Source organism: Podarcis pityusensis (assembly GCF_964106645.2).
Source record: "Podarcis pityusensis genome assembly, chromosome: 10".
Classification (NCBI taxonomy): domain Eukaryota; kingdom Metazoa; phylum Chordata; class Lepidosauria; order Squamata; family Lacertidae; genus Podarcis; species Podarcis pityusensis.
Window position 1 is genome coordinate 50,458,310 of NC_138035.1, and position 21,039 is coordinate 50,479,348.

Below are 21,039 nucleotides of genomic sequence, written 5' to 3' on the forward strand. Positions count from 1 at the left end.
ATCAAAAAGTACACAACTGAATCGAACAGTTTCCACATAAATCATAAGATCCAAAATAAATATACAAAAAAATAACAACACCCACCGCAGCAACAACCTGCCTAAACAATACCCCAACCCAAGATTCGAGTTCGCCGGAAATCTTCACCAGGCTGGATGGCAAAAACAGACCCCGCAAGGGCAGCGGAGGCTGCTGTTCAAGGCATCCTTTTATAATCTGAGATTGCTTTAAAGATGGAGTGTGGGACCCGGAGGAGACATGCAGAAAAGAGTCTCTTTCAGGTGGCCTGCAAGTTTCAGGTCGCCCCCAGGCGTCCTGGGGAAGAAAAGCCAGGAAACGGCCACCCCCGATCTCTGCAACTACAACAGCCGCAGTTAAGAGAAGCGTTCCTGAACCTAAACCGCGGCTGTGGATTTGCCATTAGCTATTGGATGGGCTTAATTTCAGCCAGCATTCGTTCCCCAGCGCTGAGCCCCTGAAGTCTTGGAAGCACCTCCGTGCTTCTGACCATGGGCAGAGTGCTCCCCCGCCCCTTCTGAATCAATCTCAGGCAGCTTCTCCCACGCGCTTAGACTCCCGACGGATTTCCATCCAGGTGCGCGCGGAGGGGTGGGGGCAAGTTAAGCGCAGCGACGGCTGGCGCCCATTGGGATTGGTAGGGCGGAAGGCAGGGAGACCACCAGCAGGGGGCGCCAGAGCCAACGGCAGGGGCGCCCCCCGATTCCAGGGTTGCCCCCGCGCTCCTCCCTGCTGCTCTCCACAGCCCGCTGCACTGGCTCCTCTAAGTCAGAAGGCAGCCAGCGGCGGCGGCTGAGAGCAGACTGCGGCTGGCAGGGTCCCGCTGGCCCGAATGGCGTATTCTTCTTCCGCGAGCAACAGCTCGTCTGTCCGCCAGGCTTAAGCTCCCGGCAGCACCTCTTGCTGCGGAGAAACGAAGCCTGAGGAGGAGGAGGAGCCGCAGATACCAGCAGCCGGAGTCGCCGTCGCGTCCCGCTCCCGCCCGGTCTGGAGCCTTTGGCTCCTGTGCCGTCGAGGAGCCTGAGGCGGGGAGGTGTTCGAAGGCGCCTCCTTCCCGCCTCCCGCCGGCGCGTCCTCATTGGCCGCCGCCCGCCGCCTCCCCCCCGTCGCCGTCGCGTCCTCAAACCCGCCGCCTTCTCTCGCTCTTTTGAGGCTGCCTGCGAGGAGGAGCCGGTGGCAGTGAGCGCCGGCGGCGGAGGCTTGGCGACCGAGGAGCCCTGAGGAGAAAGAAAGAGTCTGCGCGCGCGCGTCGTGTGAGGGAGCGAGCGAGCGAGCGACACCAGGCTTCCCGCTTCCCCTCCGCCGGGTCGCCTCGCGCCCTCCATTGTCTCTCTCCGCCGGGTTCCCTCCAACAGGTTCTGGGGCTGAGGCGCTTCTCGCGGCTTCCCGCTTTGGCGCCATTCCGCGCCCTTTTCGCGCCTCCGGGCGGCGGCGGCGGCTGAGGCGCCTCGGAGATGGTGCTGCGGGCTGGGGAGGACTCGACTCGCGGCGCCGCCTCCTCCTCCTTCGCCCGGTGGATTCTGGCTTTTTGCTGAGGGAGGGAAGAAGAAGAAGGACGCCGAGGGGTGTGTGTGTGGAAGAAGACTGGGGCGTTCGGCCGCTTGGCTTTCCTTCAGACCCGGCTTCTGCCTCGAGGACTATGGAGTGATTCTGGGCGCCGCCGTCCTCCTCCTCCTCCTCCTCCTCGCGCGCGATGGAGTCCCCGGGCTGCTGCTGGAGCGCCCTGGGCTTCTTCCTCTTCTGCCTGAGCTCAGGTGAGACTCGAGCGGGGCGTTCCAGGCTCCAGCCTCTCCTTAAGGCATGGGGGGGGGGGGAGTCTCGGGGTGTGTCTCTCAACCTCCCCCTTCCCCACCCCGATGGGGAATCGGCTCAGTCTGGGGAGGTGGGGAAGAGGGAAGACGGAGGATCCGGGCAGGAAAACGATCCGAGAACTTTGCGAAAGGGATGCTGCGAAAGTAGGTCATGTAAATAGGACTGGCTGGTGCGGCTGAGCCGAGGAGGAGATACCTGCGCCTTCCAGAACGGGAGTGGCAGCAGGATCGGGGTGGGAGAAGAAGGAGGAGGGTTGGGGGGGGGAGGTGGAGAGGAAAAGTTAAGGGCGTCGGTAGTAATTTCTCTTTTCTTTTCCCCGCTTGGATCCAGCGGTCGGCTTTGGCGTGGACCCTTCGCTGCAGATCGACGTGCTGGGCGAGTTGCAGCTGGGGGAGTCGGTGGCCGGAGTGGTGCAAGTGCAAGGGCTGCACAACGGGAGCAAAGCTTTCTTCTTCCAAGGTATGGGACCTTCATCCATCCATCCATCCAGGGGTGCCAACTTGAATAAAATATTGGGTGGGGGAGGGAAGCGCCGCCCCACACAATCTATCGCAGGATATGGCACACACACACACACACACACACACACTATTTGAATGGCAATTCCCATCAACTTTTTTGGGGGGGACAGGGCCCCCCTCCAATATTTTATTGTTGGCGGGAGGGACCCCAAAGGGAGCTCTGTCCCTAGGAGTTGGCTCCTATGCATGCATCCATCCTTCCTCATTCTCGCTTTGGCTCCTGGGCTGGCTCTGCGGGCAGGGTCAGCCCAGGCCACCTGAATAATTCCTGAACTTGCTGGCAAATGCGTTTGATCGAACTTTTTTGCATTAACTGGATGGCAGGCGATGCTCCTCTGGGCTTGCGATGCGACTTGGTCCATTTGCTGAGCGATGCTCCTGCCTGCCTGCTCTGTTAAGCCTCGCTGATTCTCCCCCTCCCTCCTTCCACTTTTGTCTCTCTCCCGTCACTTTTCTGGCCCCTCTTTTGATGGATAGGCCCTTAATTAATGGTCAGCAGGAAAGCTGATGGCAGATGGCTTATTTTGCCAGGCGTGGGGAGCCCTGAATAATAAACAGATTCGTCTGGGCTGGCTGAGATTGGTTTATTTGGGAAGACACGCCAGGCTAAGCTCTTGTTCTCGCTGATGGTTAGAGGAGAAGATAAGACTAGGGAGAAAATATGAAACTAAGAGTGTGAAGAAGTGGGGAATGGGGATAACATACTGCATTCCCCCCCCCATAAAAAATGTCTGCAGGAAAAATATAGAAGCCCTTGCAAAAAGATTTGTTAACAGGTTATATGCCCTTTATCCTTGTTAAATTTTGAACTTTTTTGGGAGTGGGTGGGAATTCTTTGTGTACATAATGGGTGGTATAGTCATACTCAGAGTAAACCTATTGAACGTAAGTAACAAATCCATGACTTTCATGAGTCCGTTCTGAGCATGACTTAGTTAGCTAATCACCCACTAATTTTAAGGATTTTTAATAAATCTAAATGTTCCTTCCAAGAATAAGGAGGCAGTTGTCTTTTGATTCGATTTTGCATTAATATATTCAAAGACACTTCTAATGTAGGATTCCAAAAAGCAGCATTTATTTCGTGCAGTTTATAGTCTATTGTATAAAGGTAAAATATTCTGAGATAAATGCTTTTCCCCATCCCTTGTAAGTGAAAAAGATTACATACAGAATTAGATTTTTAAATCACAATGCAGAACATTTCTGAAGCTTATCAGACTGTTCATTTAAAAGAGGGCTGATATCATAGTGGCGTTGGGAAGGAAATGGAACAATGTTGTATGTGCGTGCTGAATGTTGCTATGTAAAGTTGGAGAACATGGTTCACACGGTGAATTAAGAAGAATTTTAATTTGCTTCTATATAGCCCATAGTCTATGTGTATCATTTGTTTTCTTAGGAGTTCCAGTTATAGGGTTTTTTTAAATTTTCTTTTAGTACAAGAGGCAAAGGGAGGCCTTGCAAAGAAGCTGTAATTTAAGGAAAAATCCAGGCAATGATGTTGGCTTGAACTTCTGAATCAATAAGATCATGTATCAAAAGCTGACTACCTAAGTCACTGGAGGACTCTGTGGAAGGATGTTATTCTACATTCAACCAGAGTGTGTCACTGTGACCATTAACACAGAAAAGTCAGAGCATACACTTTTAAAAAGAGAAATTGACACCTGCTATTTTTAAACAGAAAAAGCCTTCTTTCAACAGGATGTAGACATCTACATGAAAGGGCTCTTGACAGAATAAAAATCTAAAATTCCAATTTTGAGGCTAGTAATATGAACATTTCAGGACTGCACATACAGTGGTACCTCGGTTTAAGAACAGCCCTGTTTACGAACTATTCAATTTAAGAACTCCGCAAAACCAGAAGTAGTGTCCCGGTTTGCAAACTTTACCTCGGTGTAAGAACGGAAGCCAAACTGTGTAAGGGCACCAGTGACTGGAGGCCTCATTAGGGAAAGCGCGCCTCAGTTTAAGAACGGACTTCCAGAACGGATTAAGTTTGTAAACCACTGTATCACTGTGTGCATTTAAAAAACAAAACAAAGGCAATTCCAGCAAAGAGAATTTTAAAGTTTGGACATTTCTATTTCTCCTATTTTTGCTGAGTCTGAAGACTTAGCCTGCATTTCTCTTTTAATTTTCAGAAAAAAATGGATGCTCAGCATTCATTTTTTCTTTATACACCTGTAATTGCAGATGCGTTTTAGCTTTCCTAAATTTGCTATGCATCTTGTAAAGTGATATAATTTATAATTTCTTCTCCTTGGAAGAGAGCCAAGCAAGTAAAGCAATTCAAAGACTTTACTTTCATTCTGATTCTTGTTGTTGTCTCTTTCTCTTACCATTCTCTCCCCCCCCCCCCCCCGGGAGTTGCGAAGAGGCAGCTTCCCCAGAATTTGTAGAGTTGGAAGGGCTCCCAAGGGCCATCTAGTCCAGCCCCCTGCAATGCAGGAATCCTGCCTGCAGCTATCCCTGGGTGGGCTTAAACCACCAACCTTCTGGTTAACAGCCAGATGTGCTGACCCATTGTCCCACTGGAGACATTAAGTTTATCTAGTCAGGGATGCCATCAAGGTTATATTGCTTGAAAGATGTGGCATATTAAAATTAAATAAAAGTAATTTATATAAATTGGGCAAATCTCAACCAGTACCGCTGGCCTTATGCAATTATTTACCCATACAAATCTCCCCAGTCTCTATTTTCTTGGCTTTGCCCAATGAACCCAAAGCGCTAACAACTTGGGTGCTTTTCACCTAACTGGCATGCATAAAAACTGTTTGCTCATGGTGCAATATAGTCCACTATGTATTTATGAACCATGTGGACAGAGTTGACTGGATGGATCTTTCTCATCTCATTGGCCCCCAATGAGACGGAGCATGCAGATTGCATGGGCCTCTTCCACCAAACTTTCCATCTATGTTGTTGTAATAGTTGCACAAGCTTGTGTGTGAGTATGAATGAATGAAGGGGGGGGGACACAGTTCCCGCAAATGAATATTTACAAGGATAATGTAAAGTGGGAATGAATAACTATAGAGATCACATTGGTCACATGTACATCTATTTCAGCTATGGAAATATATGTGTCTTAGGCTGTAAACTTGCCATCGAGACATCTCATGGATGTTTTTAAGACTACTCTGGAGTACATTGGCTGAAGCACTAATTTTTCTCAAGCTACAGCATACGGTAGTGAACCTTCTGCCTCTGAAACTTAGATTTTGCATTAAGATGTTTGCTGGAACACTGAATATTAATAAGAGAGTACTAGTTTGCTGTGAGGTATAGAAAACAAGATGTCCTTGACCTCATAAGCTGATGCACCTTTTCATGGACTTCTTTTTGATTGAGTTAATGAAAGTTGAAGATAAATATCAACAAAACCATGTCATAATAGATATAAAATGAAAACAATGATATAGAAATGAAACATATAGATTGATTCCTGGGTTTATATACATTATACCTGACTGAAATGACCTCAAAGAAGCTTCTCTGACTTTGTGAATTTTGCAGAGTGGGTTCTCCTGGGCATTTGTTGAATGGAATGGAATAAAACAGCCAAACAATCAGAAAACATACATAAATAAGCTTCAATATCTTTTATGATTGGTTAATTCTATTACTATGATCCAATGATGCATTTTACCATGTTTGTTTGCAAAACAAATCAACGTAGGTAAAAAAATAAAGGCAAGTTATATGAACACTGGTCATTAACTGCAAAAATCCATATTTTGTTAAATAATCCACCCTCTGTTATAATTATTTCTGGGATGAGTCATAGAAAACATATTGACTAAAAAGGAAATGGACAAAACGCAACACTGCACCATTAGAATTAATGAATACAGCTGTCTACTGACTTTATTTTACAGTGCTTGACATATTGAGGACAATTAATTACGTTTTTGATAACTTTAATGCATACTGACCAGCTGAATGAGAGCTGGTGCTCAGTGTTAGAAGATGGGAGACATTCAGAAAAGATGTTCCTTTTTTGTTAGAACAGTTGGCATGTATGTATATAAAGTATGCTTAGTTATTTCAGCAAGCAAATGCATGCACACACCCCACCAAGCACCAACAGATGGGGTGGAATTATATGGTGGGTTGTGATAAAGCACACCATGGAACAGAACCACCAAAGAGCAGATTTAATCTGTCAGCATGATGCATGAAGGAACTTCACAGTTAGTGGCTCCTCAATGGTTCTTTCTGCTGTCAGAAAACAAAACTAAAACAGGTCAATTTGTACTGTGGTATAGCAATACTATGTAGCTATGTTTAAAACTTGTTATTGTTATGGCGTTACAGTTTTCATGCTAACTTTATTTCTGTCTACATTTTTGGAAACAATGTTTGATGTGACTCTGTGATGGGACGATGAGCTGCTTGTGTGTAAAATCCAAGTCCCTCAGAGTTTGGTCAAGTTTGTAAACCTCTGTCTGTAACGGAGCCCCTTAAACATGGCTCCGTCAGTCGCTGGCAGTTCCCTGACATCCACCTCCCCTCCAGGGCCCCCTTCATCCCCTCTCGCCCCCTCCTCTACGGGCGGTGAGGAGGCAAAACCCCGGAATGAACTTCCTTCATCTTCCGATGTCTCGAACACTTCTCTCCACCTGTTGCGGTTCCTGGTCTCGAAGTACTCCTCCTCCTCAGAGTCCAGCCAGGCGTTGGCTTTTACTTGCTCCGGTATTTCTTCCTCTCTTCCCTCCACAGCTCCTACCATCCCTTGCCATTCCTTCCTCTGGGGGCAGACTCTGGCAAAGTGACCTGGCTGTTGGCAGAGATAGCATTTCCGGGCGCCTTTTCCCTCCTTCTTTCCCCCCTCACTGGGCTTTGAAACTGCGCGCGCGCGCGCTGTTCCGATTTCCATCGGCTCTGCCGGCGGGAAAGTTGGCTCTGGAATGTCTGGAATGCGGAACTCCTTCCAACGTTCCCCCTTCCCTTCCCGCCTCTCCAATGCTCTCGCCTCCTGGCGCGCTCCTATGGTCAGCGCTGATTTGGTCAGCTGGTCCATAGACTCCGCCCTGGGCGCCCGGGAAAGTTCGTCTTTCACAGCCGAAGAAAGCCCTTCTTCAAAGAGCATTTGAATGGGTTCCGCCGATAGATCCCACCCCAATTTATGGATCAACATGGTGAACTCAGTCCAGTACTCACGGACAGATCGGCTCCCCTGTTTGCAAGCCATTAACTGTCTGCGCACCACTCCCTGTTCAATATCGCTGGAAAACATCAGATCCATGGCGCGAAAGAACTTCATCGTGTCCTTTAGGACGTCACTATTCGGTGCCATCAGGGGTCTAACCCAGTCTCTTGCCCCCTTTTCAAGATGCCCAATCACGAAAGCCACTCGTGATTCCTCGTCAGGGAATTCATCAAACTGCAGATTGAGGGCATATTGCATCTCTGTCCTAAAGCCATGATAGTCTTTGGGCTCCCCCCCAAACTTCTGCACCAATCCTGGTACCTTTCTGGCGAGCTGGGTGTCTTTCCCCTTTTTGTCTGCATCCTGAGCCCTCCTCTCCTCAAGCCTCGCCGTCTGCAGCGCTAGCTGGACCTCCAACACCCGGTACCTTTCTTCCAGGCTTGGACCCGCTCCAGCTCCTGCTTCTCCGGTTCCGGCTGGGTTGCTCATGATGCCTTCTCCTGCACAAGCTGCTCACGGAGACTGTCGGAATGCTGTGATGGGACGATGAGCTGCTTGTGTGTAAAATCCAAGTCCCTCAGAGTTTGGTCAAGTTTGTAAACCTCTGTCTGTAACGGAGCCCCTTAAACATGGCTCCGTCAGTCGCTGGCAGTTCCCTGACAGACTCAATCATAGCTGATTTTCTCAGGGTGCAAGGCAAACGAAGCAAACTGTTGCTGGTGTAGGGAACTTTGAAAAAGTAGACTTTTTTCAGAATTTGGCTTGAAGACACGGGGGAGAGAGATCTTTTGGCTTTTCATGAGTGTAAGATGAAAGTATGAATGGACTGGAAGCATCCTGCTTTGTCTATAAGCATATAAGCTATTTCTTTAAGAGATTCTCACTTGGTCCATTCAGGACCTGAGAGATGGAGACTTTTCCTAGCTGATATATGTTAAAAACATAGCATGCCCATTGCATAATGCCTTTCTACAAAGTAACAAAAAACAAGCAGAACTAGTATATGGATTTAAAAGGCATCTTCTGCTGCAGAATGAATAAAGCTGAGATACTTTCCATTCTCTACGCACATCATGCCGCTTCTTATAGCAGAGGGTGGGGTGGGGAGGTCCCCTTTTAGCCCAAGGGCTACTTTCTTTCATGAGCAACCTTCTGGGGACTACATGCCCTTGGTTAGCAGAACCAATGGCCAAAAGAAAAGACAAGACTGACTCTTTACTTTGTACAGCAGGCTACATCCTAGCCATGCAAAACCAGAGATTTCCAATACACACTTACTTCTCCATCTAGGCAAGCAGGAATATTACAGTTCATGGACACATTCTAACCAGGTATAATAACTCAAGGAGGGTGTGGAATTTTAGGCTGTGTGCATGTTACTCATATACTCCATCTCCAGTGCATTCCCACGACTGGTGTCTAAAGCTGTGCACTTATGAAGCTGGCCACAATCCATATCTATCATTGAGAAATACTGTTGTTTGATGCATTTCCCCCTCAAACTAGTTGTAATTATTATTATTATTATTATTATTATTACACCCTCTCCATCTGACTGGTTGCCCTAGCCTAGCCACTCTGGGTGGCTTCCAACAAATATAAAAACATAATAAAAACACCAAACATTAAAAACTTTCGTATACAGGGCTGCCTTCAGATGTCTTCTGAAAGTTGTATAGTTATTCATCTCCTTGACATCTGATGGGAGGGTGTTCCACAGGATGGGTGCCACTACTGAGAAGGCCCTCTGCCTGGTTCCCTGTAACTTCACTTCTTGCTGTGAGGGAACTGCCAGAAGGCCCTCGTAGCTGGACCACAGTGTCTGGGCTGAACGATGGGGGTGGAGATGCTGCTCCAGCTGTACAGGGCTGTTCCTTGTGATTTGAAACTGTAAAGCATATTTGCTTTACTGCTAAGCTGAGGCTTGTGCATTTGAGACAGATGACAGCTTTATGAATAGGAGTGTGTGTGGGGGGGGGATTGCAGGTGCAGAGAAACTAAACAGGAATGAATGTGCATCAGGTGAAGACATCCACACCACGACTTGTCTCATGGGTGAGCCAGCCCTGCCCAAAATAGAATGGAGTCAAACCACATAAACTATTCTACCCAGTGCTTCATTTATGAGAGACGGGGAAATGCTGAAGTTCTTGTCCAAATGGAATTATGTCCCTCTGGTCCGGAAACCTTGGTTGCTTGAAGTAACCTAAGATATTGCAAAGTTGTCAATATGATCCCCTGGGCCTTCAGTTTGAAGGGCTCTAAATAATTAGCAGTTATTGCTTGTATGGTAGCTTACAAAACATGAAGCCAACTTAACACCTTAGGGTTGTATCAACTAAGTCTTGTATAGTGTAGGCCCACTGAAATAAATTGGCATGACTAACTGAAGTTCATAGATTCTAGTGGGTCTGTTCTGTGTATGACTTAGCTAGAGACAACAACATTTAGCTATGCTTTCAGATATGCAGGAGCACGTTTCCATGTTTGCCTTTGCAGATATTCTATTAGAAGGCAAGAGATAGACTAGATTTGAAAATAATGTAGGGATCCTGCATTATAATCCAAGTTAAAAATCTTTGTCCTTGATTTTGTTTTCCTTCACTGGTTTTGCTACAGTTTCTTGCTTTGAATAATTATAGTATGTTAAGCAATGATTGAGGTGGGTCTTGTATCAATTCTTTATCTGAGCTGGAGAGGGTGGAAGCTTAAAAAAGACTGTTTAAGTAGCAAGTGCTGCTCAAAATGCCCTTTAATGCTTGCAAGAGTGTATGTTAAGAAAGTACCCTTAGTTAAAGCAATTTTAATAGTTTTTTTAAAAGCAAATTGCTGATACACATTGTTTCCCTGGTTTTGAGGATGAAGCTAATTAATAAAATAGGTTACAGAAAAATGCTAACTAGGTAATGTGCTAAATAATAGGGATCAAGTGTGTGTGTGTGTGTGTGTGCATGCATGCATGCTGAGAATGAGTGTAGGCCTTGTTTTTAGTAATTGTATTATGCATTTGAAACACTAGTTATAACCCTGCTGAAATTGCTGTGTAGTGAAGAAATAGTTTAAATAAAATCGACAATAATAATATGTTTAAATAGACTTATTCATGGGAAGAGATGGAACTCTGCTTATGGGTGTGATGAAAAAGCTTGTCACAGTTAGATAAATGGGGGGCTTTCAAAGAGCATGAACACATATGCAGTTAACTTATCAGCCACAGACAGGCACAGATGGTAGTTCATGAAATGCTCCCTGGTCAGGATATAATAGGACAATAGATGCAGAAATGCAAAATAGTTTACAGTTGAAGAAAAAAATAATCTATTTTACAAACAATGCATGTAGACCATAGTTCAGCTAAACTTAATTTACATTTATCAAGGAATAAGCCCTACTGAGCATAATGAGACTTACTGTTGGATAAACATACATAGAGCGGCACTGCACACCACACTGAAACCAATGAAGCAAGTTATTTGTGACTAACCTAATATTTTTCTATTCATATAAAGCCAGTCCAATTAATTTCAGTTGTGCTTACTGCTGGAGAAGGGGGCAAAGGACTGCAGCCTGTGCCTATGCATGCTTGCTCCTTAGGAAGCATGCAAAGTCCCACAGTCTTCAATGGAACTTACACTGCAATCCTGTGCACAATGACTTGAGAGTAGGTTGCAGCTAACTTTAGGGCCAGATCAGGGCCCTAAAACTTAAATACTGCAATAAGGGATATATGAAGTTAAGCAGGCTCCTTTGGAGCCCATCTGATAGTATTTTATTTTAAAGTGGTGGGATATCCCTTTGATATTCTAAGCTAGCTCCCTACACAGTCAACATCCATGATGCTATTAAAAAACATGGCTAAATTCTATATGATTTCATTATATCCACTGCTGTGTGTGTGTGTGTGTGTAAGATACACACAGCGAAGCACACACACATATACAGTGTGTCGAGAATGCAAAGGTATAAAACCTCCATTTTGGGCTAGAACTGGGTACAAGTGGCTTCTTGAAATTATCCACCCTATTTGTGAGCAGATAAATTGGACAGTGTGGGGAGAACCATGTGGTGGGGTAATTCTGCAGAGTGAGAAAGCCATGTAATGAGGTAACAGCTGTTTTGGATCCACTGGATATAAAGCCCGGTGGCTCCTTTAAGAGAGTAGCGCAGGTTTCTCTGTTATGCCAACTTGGAGCTGGCATGACAAAATAACAAATCCAGCCCAGCTTCCACGCTTGCTGACATGAGCTGGCAGGGCTTTGGATATAGCTCTGCTACTGCAATGCCCCACCTCTGGAATGACCTGTCAGTCTATAATCCTTCACACATATTCTGTACTTGGCATTGTAACTCACCCTATGACATTCAGGTGAAGGGTGGGGATATAAAGGTTGGAAATAAGTAAACAAACTCCATCAAGCACAGTGTGTTTTCAGTAGATGTGTTCTGTTAACCATTTGTAAACACAGTCTGAATTGTAGTCTAACAGCTCCACCCTAAACATGTTTATGAAGAAGTAAGTTCTATTTATTTCAGTTGGACCTGCTTCAAGTGAGCATGCTAGGGACTGAAGACCCAAGTTTTAGGCTTCAAGGCAAAAATGTGACAAGATTTAAAATGGTGCTTGACAGTCTTCTAATTGAAAATTTCTTTTTTGCTCAGCATGGTATGCGTTTTCCATTGGCTTGTGAATTGAATATTTAGGGAAATACGAAAAAAGTGAAGTCTGCATTGAAAGCTGTGACAGTTGTGCTTTTTGTGACAATGCTGTGGTACCTAAAAAGAGCATGATAGAAAAATGCTGATTTAACACACATTTAAGTCAGTGAGAATATAGTAGGCTGCAGTAGCTGTAGAAGTGCATGCAATTACAGTCAATCTCCATAAACCAAATATACTTTTGTTGGAATACGATGTGATTAGACAACAGTGGCTCTGGAGGGTACTTTATGAGGGTACTATTCAGAACAAACTGCAATCAAGTACATCTATAGGATCCTTGACAACACAGGATTGTTATAAAAGATATATTCATCTTTAGAGAGATTCATCACCTATAAGTCCTCACTCAAATTGGCTTAGATTTCTAAGGTTTAACTAAATGGGCTGAGGCTACTGATATTCAGCCTACTTCCCTGTGTTAGGTCTGATCAGTGGTAACCTGGAGGAACCAAAAATTTCAGATAAACTCTGTAGGGGTTGTAGATAAGTGGTCTTCAGATTTTCAGACACCGGCTCCACCTTTAATTATAGCCTTTGATACAAGAACCAGTTTTAACTGGTTTAGGACTCTGTGCAAGAACCTAGCAGCAGATGCTACTTTAGATATCAGGTTCATGGCTTCTTTGCATCCCTAGCAAAAGAAAAAAGACCCAAACTTTTGAAGAATGGTGGCAGCACTGAAGGGTGGCCCACCATAGGTTAGTTTGTGTGTTCCATTTATGTGACGTGACCCAGCAGCTGAAGACCACTTTTGTTTTTTCATTCCGAGAAGCACAATTTGTCTTGCCATAACACTGCAGGGTAAGAAGGGCTGTATTCACCAAAGGAGCCCCATCCCCTATTGCATTTTGTCATCCTTTGTCTCTTATGCCCTGCCACAATCTGGTGTCTCTTGTACTAATCTGAATGAAAATGTGTGATTAAAAATAGATTTGTGCTTTTGCAGAATCACAGTACTGATGTCTGTCTTTGTAATAAATGTGCTTATGTTCTCATCATGGCCATTGTCAGAGGAGAAGCACGTTGTTGCCTTGGAGAACGTACTTAGAGAGATTCTGACTGTTTGATTGGCTTTTTCTTCTATCACATTTATTAAAAAAGTAGCTGAGTGTGGAAATAGCATTGTAAATAATGAAAGTGAATATCATTGCCAGATATGTATTCTTCTTTCCGGATGTTCTGCAGAACTAAGTCCTCTTCCCAGCCAATCTAGTGAAATCATTAATTTATTGCTGCATCATGATTCTGACACTTCTGGAATGCTTGCAGAGATTAAAGCTCCTTTATCAACATTCCCAAGACTATGATGTCTAAAGACCTCAGCTGTTCACAAGTGGCTGAAATTAAATTCTGACTGTTCAACAAATCTACACTTAAAAATTGATTTATAGCTGAAACAGTTAGAAGCTGATTATATGACTACATACTCCAATTTGGTTGAGGAAGTTTTGTCAAAAAGCCTTTTTTTGGGGTGCGGGGTACAAAGTATATGACCCGAGGTATGCTTATTTCCATTGAATGAAGTTTAGAATGAAGTAGCTGATTGTAGAACAAGGATGCTAATATAGTATTTTCTTAATAAAATGACTTGAAGATTTCACTGCCTGAGATTTTAAGCATGGCCAGTGCCACTGAAAAAAGTTTCTATAGAATTAATTTCCATATGCCTGTTTAGGAATAGGGCATCAGCACAATATTCTCACAGTACTTTTCACAGCTTGCTTGCACCAAGCCTTGGTAATAAATTTAATGCCATTATCACCTTTATCAAAGCATGTTGTAAATATGAAATGTGTAAATGAAACATCATGTAAGAAAGGGAAGTTTGGAGTCTTTCTTTATTACCTTGGGGGCCACATTGCCATATTGCTTGGAGTCTAATAGGATTAAAAAAACATCTGGAAGGCTGTAGGCAGGTGTAATGTTAAGTGTATACATGCTTCTTATACAAACCATATGTTGAGCCTTTGTATTGAAGATACTCTTGTGGCAATTTGGTTTGACTGAGACGGTCCAGGAAGCTACTGTATGCCTCAGGAAGCAGTATTTCATATCTGTAGAAGCGTAGGAGCAAGTTGTGGTTATTCACTTGTCAGGTTATACAAAGGACAGTTCATTTAAGAAGCATATTGTTTTCCAGAACTCCGCCCTGGTAAACCCCGGTTTTGCTTAAGCAACAGTTGTGCAGCATAGCCTCTTTCTCTTAGTTAAGTGGCCAAATGTAGCATGGAAAATGAGGAGATGACATCTTATTACTTGCATTCTCTCTGCTCTTCTGCAGCAGCAACTTCCTCCTTAAGTTCAATTCCACAGGCCACTAGAGGACTCTCTGTAGTATATTTTGCTGGGCTCAGCAAGAACAGTGGTAACATCCCTTCTTTTGGGAAACCTTATTGTGTATCTAATAATCTCACCAATTTAGAATTGTCATAAAGTGGTCATGTTAACTGGGGCTGTGTGAGTTGTTATAGCCAGATGTAAACAAGTAGGAGACTTCATTCAGTTTTGATATTACCTATTCCTGTAATGACCAGTGTTTAGGAGTGATTTAATTATGTCTTTTTTTTATAAGTTAAATTCAGATATAATTAAAGCAATGCTTCCTGACATCAGTTACATACCTCCTCCACCCACAGGATGAACTTTTATCTATAAAACTTTCTCATAGCTAGGAATGTCCAGTTAGTAGCTGCATCAAACTTTCAAATGGATATCAGGCACCTGAAGGAGTTTTGGGAAACAGTAGTAGGCAACTGTATTGGCTTCATGTGGGGGAAGCCATGGCACTGTTCAAGGCTGGTGCACAGCTACAGAGAGTAGTTTCAGTTCTAGAAATAGGTGAATTCAGGTATCAGTAGGAAAGAAGCACGGAAGAGCGAACAGTTCACATTAGGAATGTAGGATGTAGGCATCAGGACCATGGACAGAGCACAGTAGGCTGTATGGAGCCTGGCAGACAGATGAGCATCTCTCAGAAAGAGTAGCTCAAAAATGTAATCTGTCAATACTGATAAGTGTCTTGGAACACTACTTGTCACTTCTGGGTGTGGTATGGTAATGATGGCAGGATGCTGGGTGCTGCAGAGATTCTGAAGAGCATTCCTTGCTATTCGAGGCAACTAGAAGGGAAATAATCCTAGGGACTGGTGATCGTTGTGGTGGGGATTTAAGATGATTCTGTTACTTCTTTAGTGGAGGAATCTGTTCCACTGTGTTTTCTCATTACAGTGGTACCTCGCATTACATACGCTTCAGGTTACACACTCCGCTAACCCAGAAATAGTGCTTCAGGTTAAGGACTTTGCTTCAGGATAAGAACAGAAATCGGGCTCCGGCGGCGCAGCGGCAGCAGGAGGCCCCATTAGCTAAAGTGGTGCTTCAGGTTAAGAACAGTTTCAGGTTAAGAACGGACCTCCGGAATGAATTAAGTACTTAACCCGAGGTACCACTGTACTGTTATCTGAGATATCCCAGGGACAAGAAACTTATGGGTCTTGGAATTATTATTTTTCTCCAAACTTTTGACATGGTACTGAAGCAGTTTCTGCTCCTGCAACTATCTTTTCACTGAGGGAGAAAGTCTTAACTCTCATTTCACATGAATTTTGGGCTCTTTAATAGATCTCCTTTGAAATTTAATAGACAAATCAATCTAAATTATATGGGCTCATAGGTTCTGGAACCTATGTTCCAGGCTAGGGAAAGAGAACATGTGACCACCGAGACACCAACTGCCACGCTCACTGTAACTGAGGGAGCTGGTGTCCAACAGCATCCGGAAAGCAGCAAATTCCTCATCCTTATTCTAAACCATGATTTCTATCAATAGTAAGCCAATAAACTCTGCTTCATCTTGTGTGCTCTTGTGTATTGGAGATATATTTCCATATTTGGGATTAAATTTAAGCTTTGCACAATATAAATTGCTTATGTAAATTACATTAGACTATAGATGCCGTATTAATAAACCTTTCAATAACAGTATTCTGGAATTCATACCTTTGAAATATTTCATGAAAGTGCTCATTTTTAGGTAAGTGCTTAGGTTGGAAACGTTTTATTAATTCATGAACTATTACTTTAGGAGGCAGGTGTCACAATTAAACTTGCGCTAACAATTTGCTGAAACACAGTGGATAGAACATTTTAAAAATTGCTCTGATAGTTCAAGGGCAGCCAGAATAAAAAATGGGTTTGCATTTCAATTATCAGCACATAGACATTTTGCTGAACTTTTGTCCTGGTTCTTCTTCACTGGCACCCATTTGAAGTCTACCTGGATCATTTTTCATATTCCTCAAGGAAGGGTCAAACAGAACAGGAAGTAATTGGTTTGGGTGAGAAAAACACCTAGAGCTGGGTCAGATTGCAGTAGGCTTAGTTAAGTAAAGTTCCCAGACATTTCATTAGTAATATGGGTGAAATTCTAGTAAAATCTGTTTAGGTCTGGATGGATATGGGTTTATGAGGTCAGGCCATCCATTGGAGAAGATATTGCAAAAATATTACTTTCTATAAGTATTGTAGAGTAGCCATGACAAGTGAACTGTTTTCATCATCCCTGTGTCTATCAAAAGGTAGCTATATCTCACCAAATTCAATTGGCGTTAGAGTTGAAGGAAGTGGCTAAAATATGGTTTAATAATGAAACAGTCTCCATTCCAATTAACACTGGGAACATGCTAATTGAACATTTTGCAATCATTACTGATTTGCTTATTCTTCATTTATCTTGTTTCATTTCTACCAAAAATTAACTTTTGATACTTATTATTTTCTTCTCTGGCTCTAATTATTTTTTAATACATTTATATATTTTGCATAAGTTTCTCCCTGAAGCTTTTTATACATGTCATTCATGCAGTACAGCTCTGTGCATGACTGTGCAGAAGTAAACCCCACTAAATTCAATGGGACTTACTCCTCAATGAGTGATTTTATTATTATATTACAGTTGATTTATTAATTGTCTTCTAAGCCACCTTCTCAAGGCAATTCAGACCCAAATGATTAAAAATGCAAATGCAATGAATGCATTAAAAACAAAAACAAAACTAAAATCCTAACAAGCAGACACTCATAGTAGAAAACCCATTTACTCAACTGGGAGTATCATAATAAAAATATTTATGTTCTGAAAATGAAAGAGATAGCCACTGTTCTGGCAGCTGTTTCAGAGAGCTTCTTCCAGAATTTCCCCCCCCTTTAGATATAATAGTTATAAAGCACCTGATAATCATCTTAGAGTTACTAGTGGATAGTTTGTAGCTATTAGTCATTGTATCCATTATATTTTAATGTTAAATAATGCCAAATACGTTTGTGTCAATCCCTCTGATTTTTAAAAAATCAATTACAACAGTATCCTCTTTTGGCCTCATTTACTAGGCTAAATTGGCCCACCTATTCTAACCCTGTGTCTGTCCAATACTCATTTTTATATGTCAGATGAAAACTGGAATCAGATAAAAACCAGGGAATTTTAACATTTTTTAAACTTTGGAAATCATCACAGTTGTATCTGTTGTCTCAATCAATAGAACGATGGACTTAGCTCACGGGTATGTTATGCCTAGATTGCCACCTCTCTCCGTTAGAGAGATATTTCCAAAGCATTTAGAACCTTCCATCCTACCTGAACTAGCAAGCATGGTTTAGAAAGTTTAACATCAATCCAAATCATGGTGTAATGGGAAAATAATTTCTGTATAAACCTGCATCTCCTGCACAAATCATTGCTGGGCACATATAGAAATAACTGAAAAGAAGCCTATCTTGTTGGCAGAAAAGCCAGAAAGCCGTACTCCTTTCCCTTTTAGCAAGTGGTACCCAGTTTTGGCACTGAAATCTAACAGCACACCCAGCTTTAAACCTACCTGTGCAGGGACACATTGAGAGTAGGCAATGGGTGAACCAAATCTTTACTATTGCAGCAGACTCCATAATGTAGTCTTTTGATTCTTCTCTTTTAAGAGTTTTCACCAAGGCAAGGGAAGTAAATACTGTACAAATTCATTTCCAAAGGTTGAGTGAGTCAGATTTCTTTGCAGATGTTGAGGCAGAGTGAGTTGATCTTTGTGCAAACTGACCCATAACCAAGCTGGGTAGGTCCAGGAACTCAAGCACTTTATTATAATAATGCTTTATTGATAGAAAGTTGCAAGGTTTAAACAGGTTTCTAATAACAGCACAAGGTAAAGTAGTTTGGAAGCTTAAAAATACCAAAGCTATCTTTTCTGACTAACAACTGAACAACCACTTACGCAGCATAGATGAAGTTAGGTAGGAGATCGCTGAGCATACAATCACTTTTCAGATTTAGCAGCATAACAGGCAATAGTAACTACATTGTGACGAGAGCTCCATTTAATGACTTAAGCCAGACTCAAGCAAAATGCTGGACCCTATCCCATGACTTGATGTAATCAATCATGATTCTTGATTAAAAGAACCTTCAAAACAGTGCACACTCATCCCTCCCATCTTGAAGGGTTAGAATGGTCTCAGCATACAGCCTGCTCCCTACACCCAAACTCATAACAATATTGTGGTGACGTAGGCAGTCAATGCTTAAGGTAGAATACAGCATAATTTAAGAATTACATTCTTCCACAACAATCTTAATTTCTAACTGCAAAATCACATTCTCCCTTAAATATTTATAAACACTAGTGCTTATTAGAAAACATACTGTTTAAAATTTTAATGCTTTTGATTTGAATTGTGGATTTTATTCTTCATTCTTTGCAAAATGTAAAGTACCATTGTGCTTTGTAGAAGTTTGCTGCATGTTAAGACCTTGAGGTGAAAAATATTTCTCCGTGTGTGTTTTTCCTTCTGTCCTTTGGGGAATAAATTGTTTATATTGCCAGAAATTGTTAGTGCACATCAAACCATCATACAGAATACAAAAGCGTGTTACTTGAGTCTGTTAGTATGCCATGGCTAAAAAAGAAAGAACACTGGGAAGTAATTGTATTTGAGTTGCTTCATAATTTATTAAACACTTCCATTAAATGGTAAAGATGTATTGCATTCAAAGAACCATATGATCCAAAGCAGCAAGGATAATAAAAGTATTCAAAGTTTTTAAACTATCAGTTTTAATTTGATATTCTTTCAAAAATGAAATGCTTAAGTATTCTCAATTGGGCTAAATCCATCCTTGGTGATCTCTAGAAAGAATTGGCTCTCATAAATAGTGCCATTTTATGCTCAGATTTTAACAATAGATTTCTGTGTAAGTCTTTAGAGACTTTAATTGACAGGATAACATTTTATTCTTCGGTATAAATACAAGACTATGTGGATCCACACTAAAAGCATGTAATGGTTTGGTCCAAAAGATGGTTGACAGCTTTGTGGGACTGAATTGTCAGTTGAGTAGTTAGTGGGCTACATCCAACAGCATTGCTCAGCTGATGTTGTGGTTTCTATCAATGGAAGAATGGGAAAACTAATTCCAGAGATTTCTGTTCTCTTGCACCTCTCTTACACACACCTAAATATCATCTATAGGGTCCCCCAACACCCTGGAGCAGATCTGGGGAATGCAGAGACTGAAGGCAAGGGGGGGGGGATAGCTGGTAATTGCTGCTTCCCCTTTTTGTTGATGGAAGCACTACTGTCATCTGAGTTACATTGTGGAATACTATACAAACTACAGTTTCAAAGTTTAATCAACTGTAAATATTTGTCTTCATGCTTAGTACTACTGATACATAGAGTACTTTTGGTAAAAAAAAGCAACTCTCATTTTTTGTTTCATTCTAGGTGCTTCAAGAAATGTAAAAGCATCTCCAGAGAAAGCAGAACTCTTTTTTCAGAAGCTAAGAAATAAACATGAATTCACAATTTTGGTGTCACTCAAACAAACTCGCTTAAATTCAGGTGTTATTTTTTCTGTTCACCACTTAGATCACAGGTAGGTGCAGATACCTAATATTTATTGTTTTTTGCTGGCATGCTGAAATGTGAAATAAGATTAAAATAAATCAGAAAGAGAAACCTGAGATTAATATGCAGCATAACCCAGTGCATTTATACTCAAGAGGTAAACCCCACTGAGTTCAGTGGGACTTACTTCCAGGTAAAAGTGTATAGGACTGCTGCTTTATGCTGCGATACTAAGCATATCTATGTAGAAATGAATTTTGTGGAAGCAGATTGGAGTCACTTTCCACTAATTATATGATTGGAATATTAGCTGACATATATGCAACACTACTTTGAAATTACTGTGGCTCATATGACTGTGAATAATGTAAATAGATAGAAATTCACAAGTTAAGATCTATCAACAGATTATATAACTAGTATCTATCAACAGCTGTCACCATTTAAATGTCTCCCACTGCTAAGGGCATAAAAAGTTTTTCTACCATTTGCCTGTCACACTACTGTGGATCTCATCCTCCTCTAGTGTAAATCAGCTCAACCTCATTGCCTGTAAAAGACCTGTACTATTTCACAGCATCTGTTGTCTTACCTGTGTGCCTTCTTACTATTTGCCTCACTTACTTTCAAACAGTGAAGACTATCCAAGGTTACAGAAATAACAGCGATAGTAATAAATGGAAAAGCAATGCTGTTTGGTTTAAGGAAAGCAATGCTGTTAGGTTTAAGAGACTAAACTATGTGACCTGAGGGCATTTGAGAATGATTTCATCATGATACGACAAGAAAATTGTTGTCACAGTTAAAAGAGGTGTTATTAAGATTGTTACGCATCTGCTGCAGCTGCTGAAACAGTCAGCATATGACCCTAGCAAAGAATTGTCAACAATGATCCATGAAACGATATG

The 21,039-nt window shown here is 42.4% G+C and overlaps 1 protein-coding gene across 2 annotated transcripts in view; it reads left to right on the forward strand.

Moving 5' to 3' along the window:
- Nucleotides 1-992: 992 nt before the first annotated feature.
- The window catches only part of NELL2 (neural EGFL like 2), a 108,664-nt gene continuing 88,617 nt past the window's right edge, over nucleotides 993-21,039 (forward strand). The window contains exons 1-3 of one of the 2 annotated variants that reach the window (XM_081022335.1): nucleotides 993-1,773; nucleotides 2,162-2,290; nucleotides 20,009-20,159. In XM_081022335.1, coding sequence (XP_080878461.1) covers nucleotides 1,713-1,773; nucleotides 2,162-2,290; nucleotides 20,009-20,159 — 341 coding nt within the window. In that variant the 5' untranslated portion in view covers nucleotides 993-1,712. The remainder of the gene's footprint in view (nucleotides 1,774-2,161; nucleotides 2,291-20,008; nucleotides 20,160-21,039) is intronic. The other variant, XM_081022334.1, reaches the window with a different exon arrangement.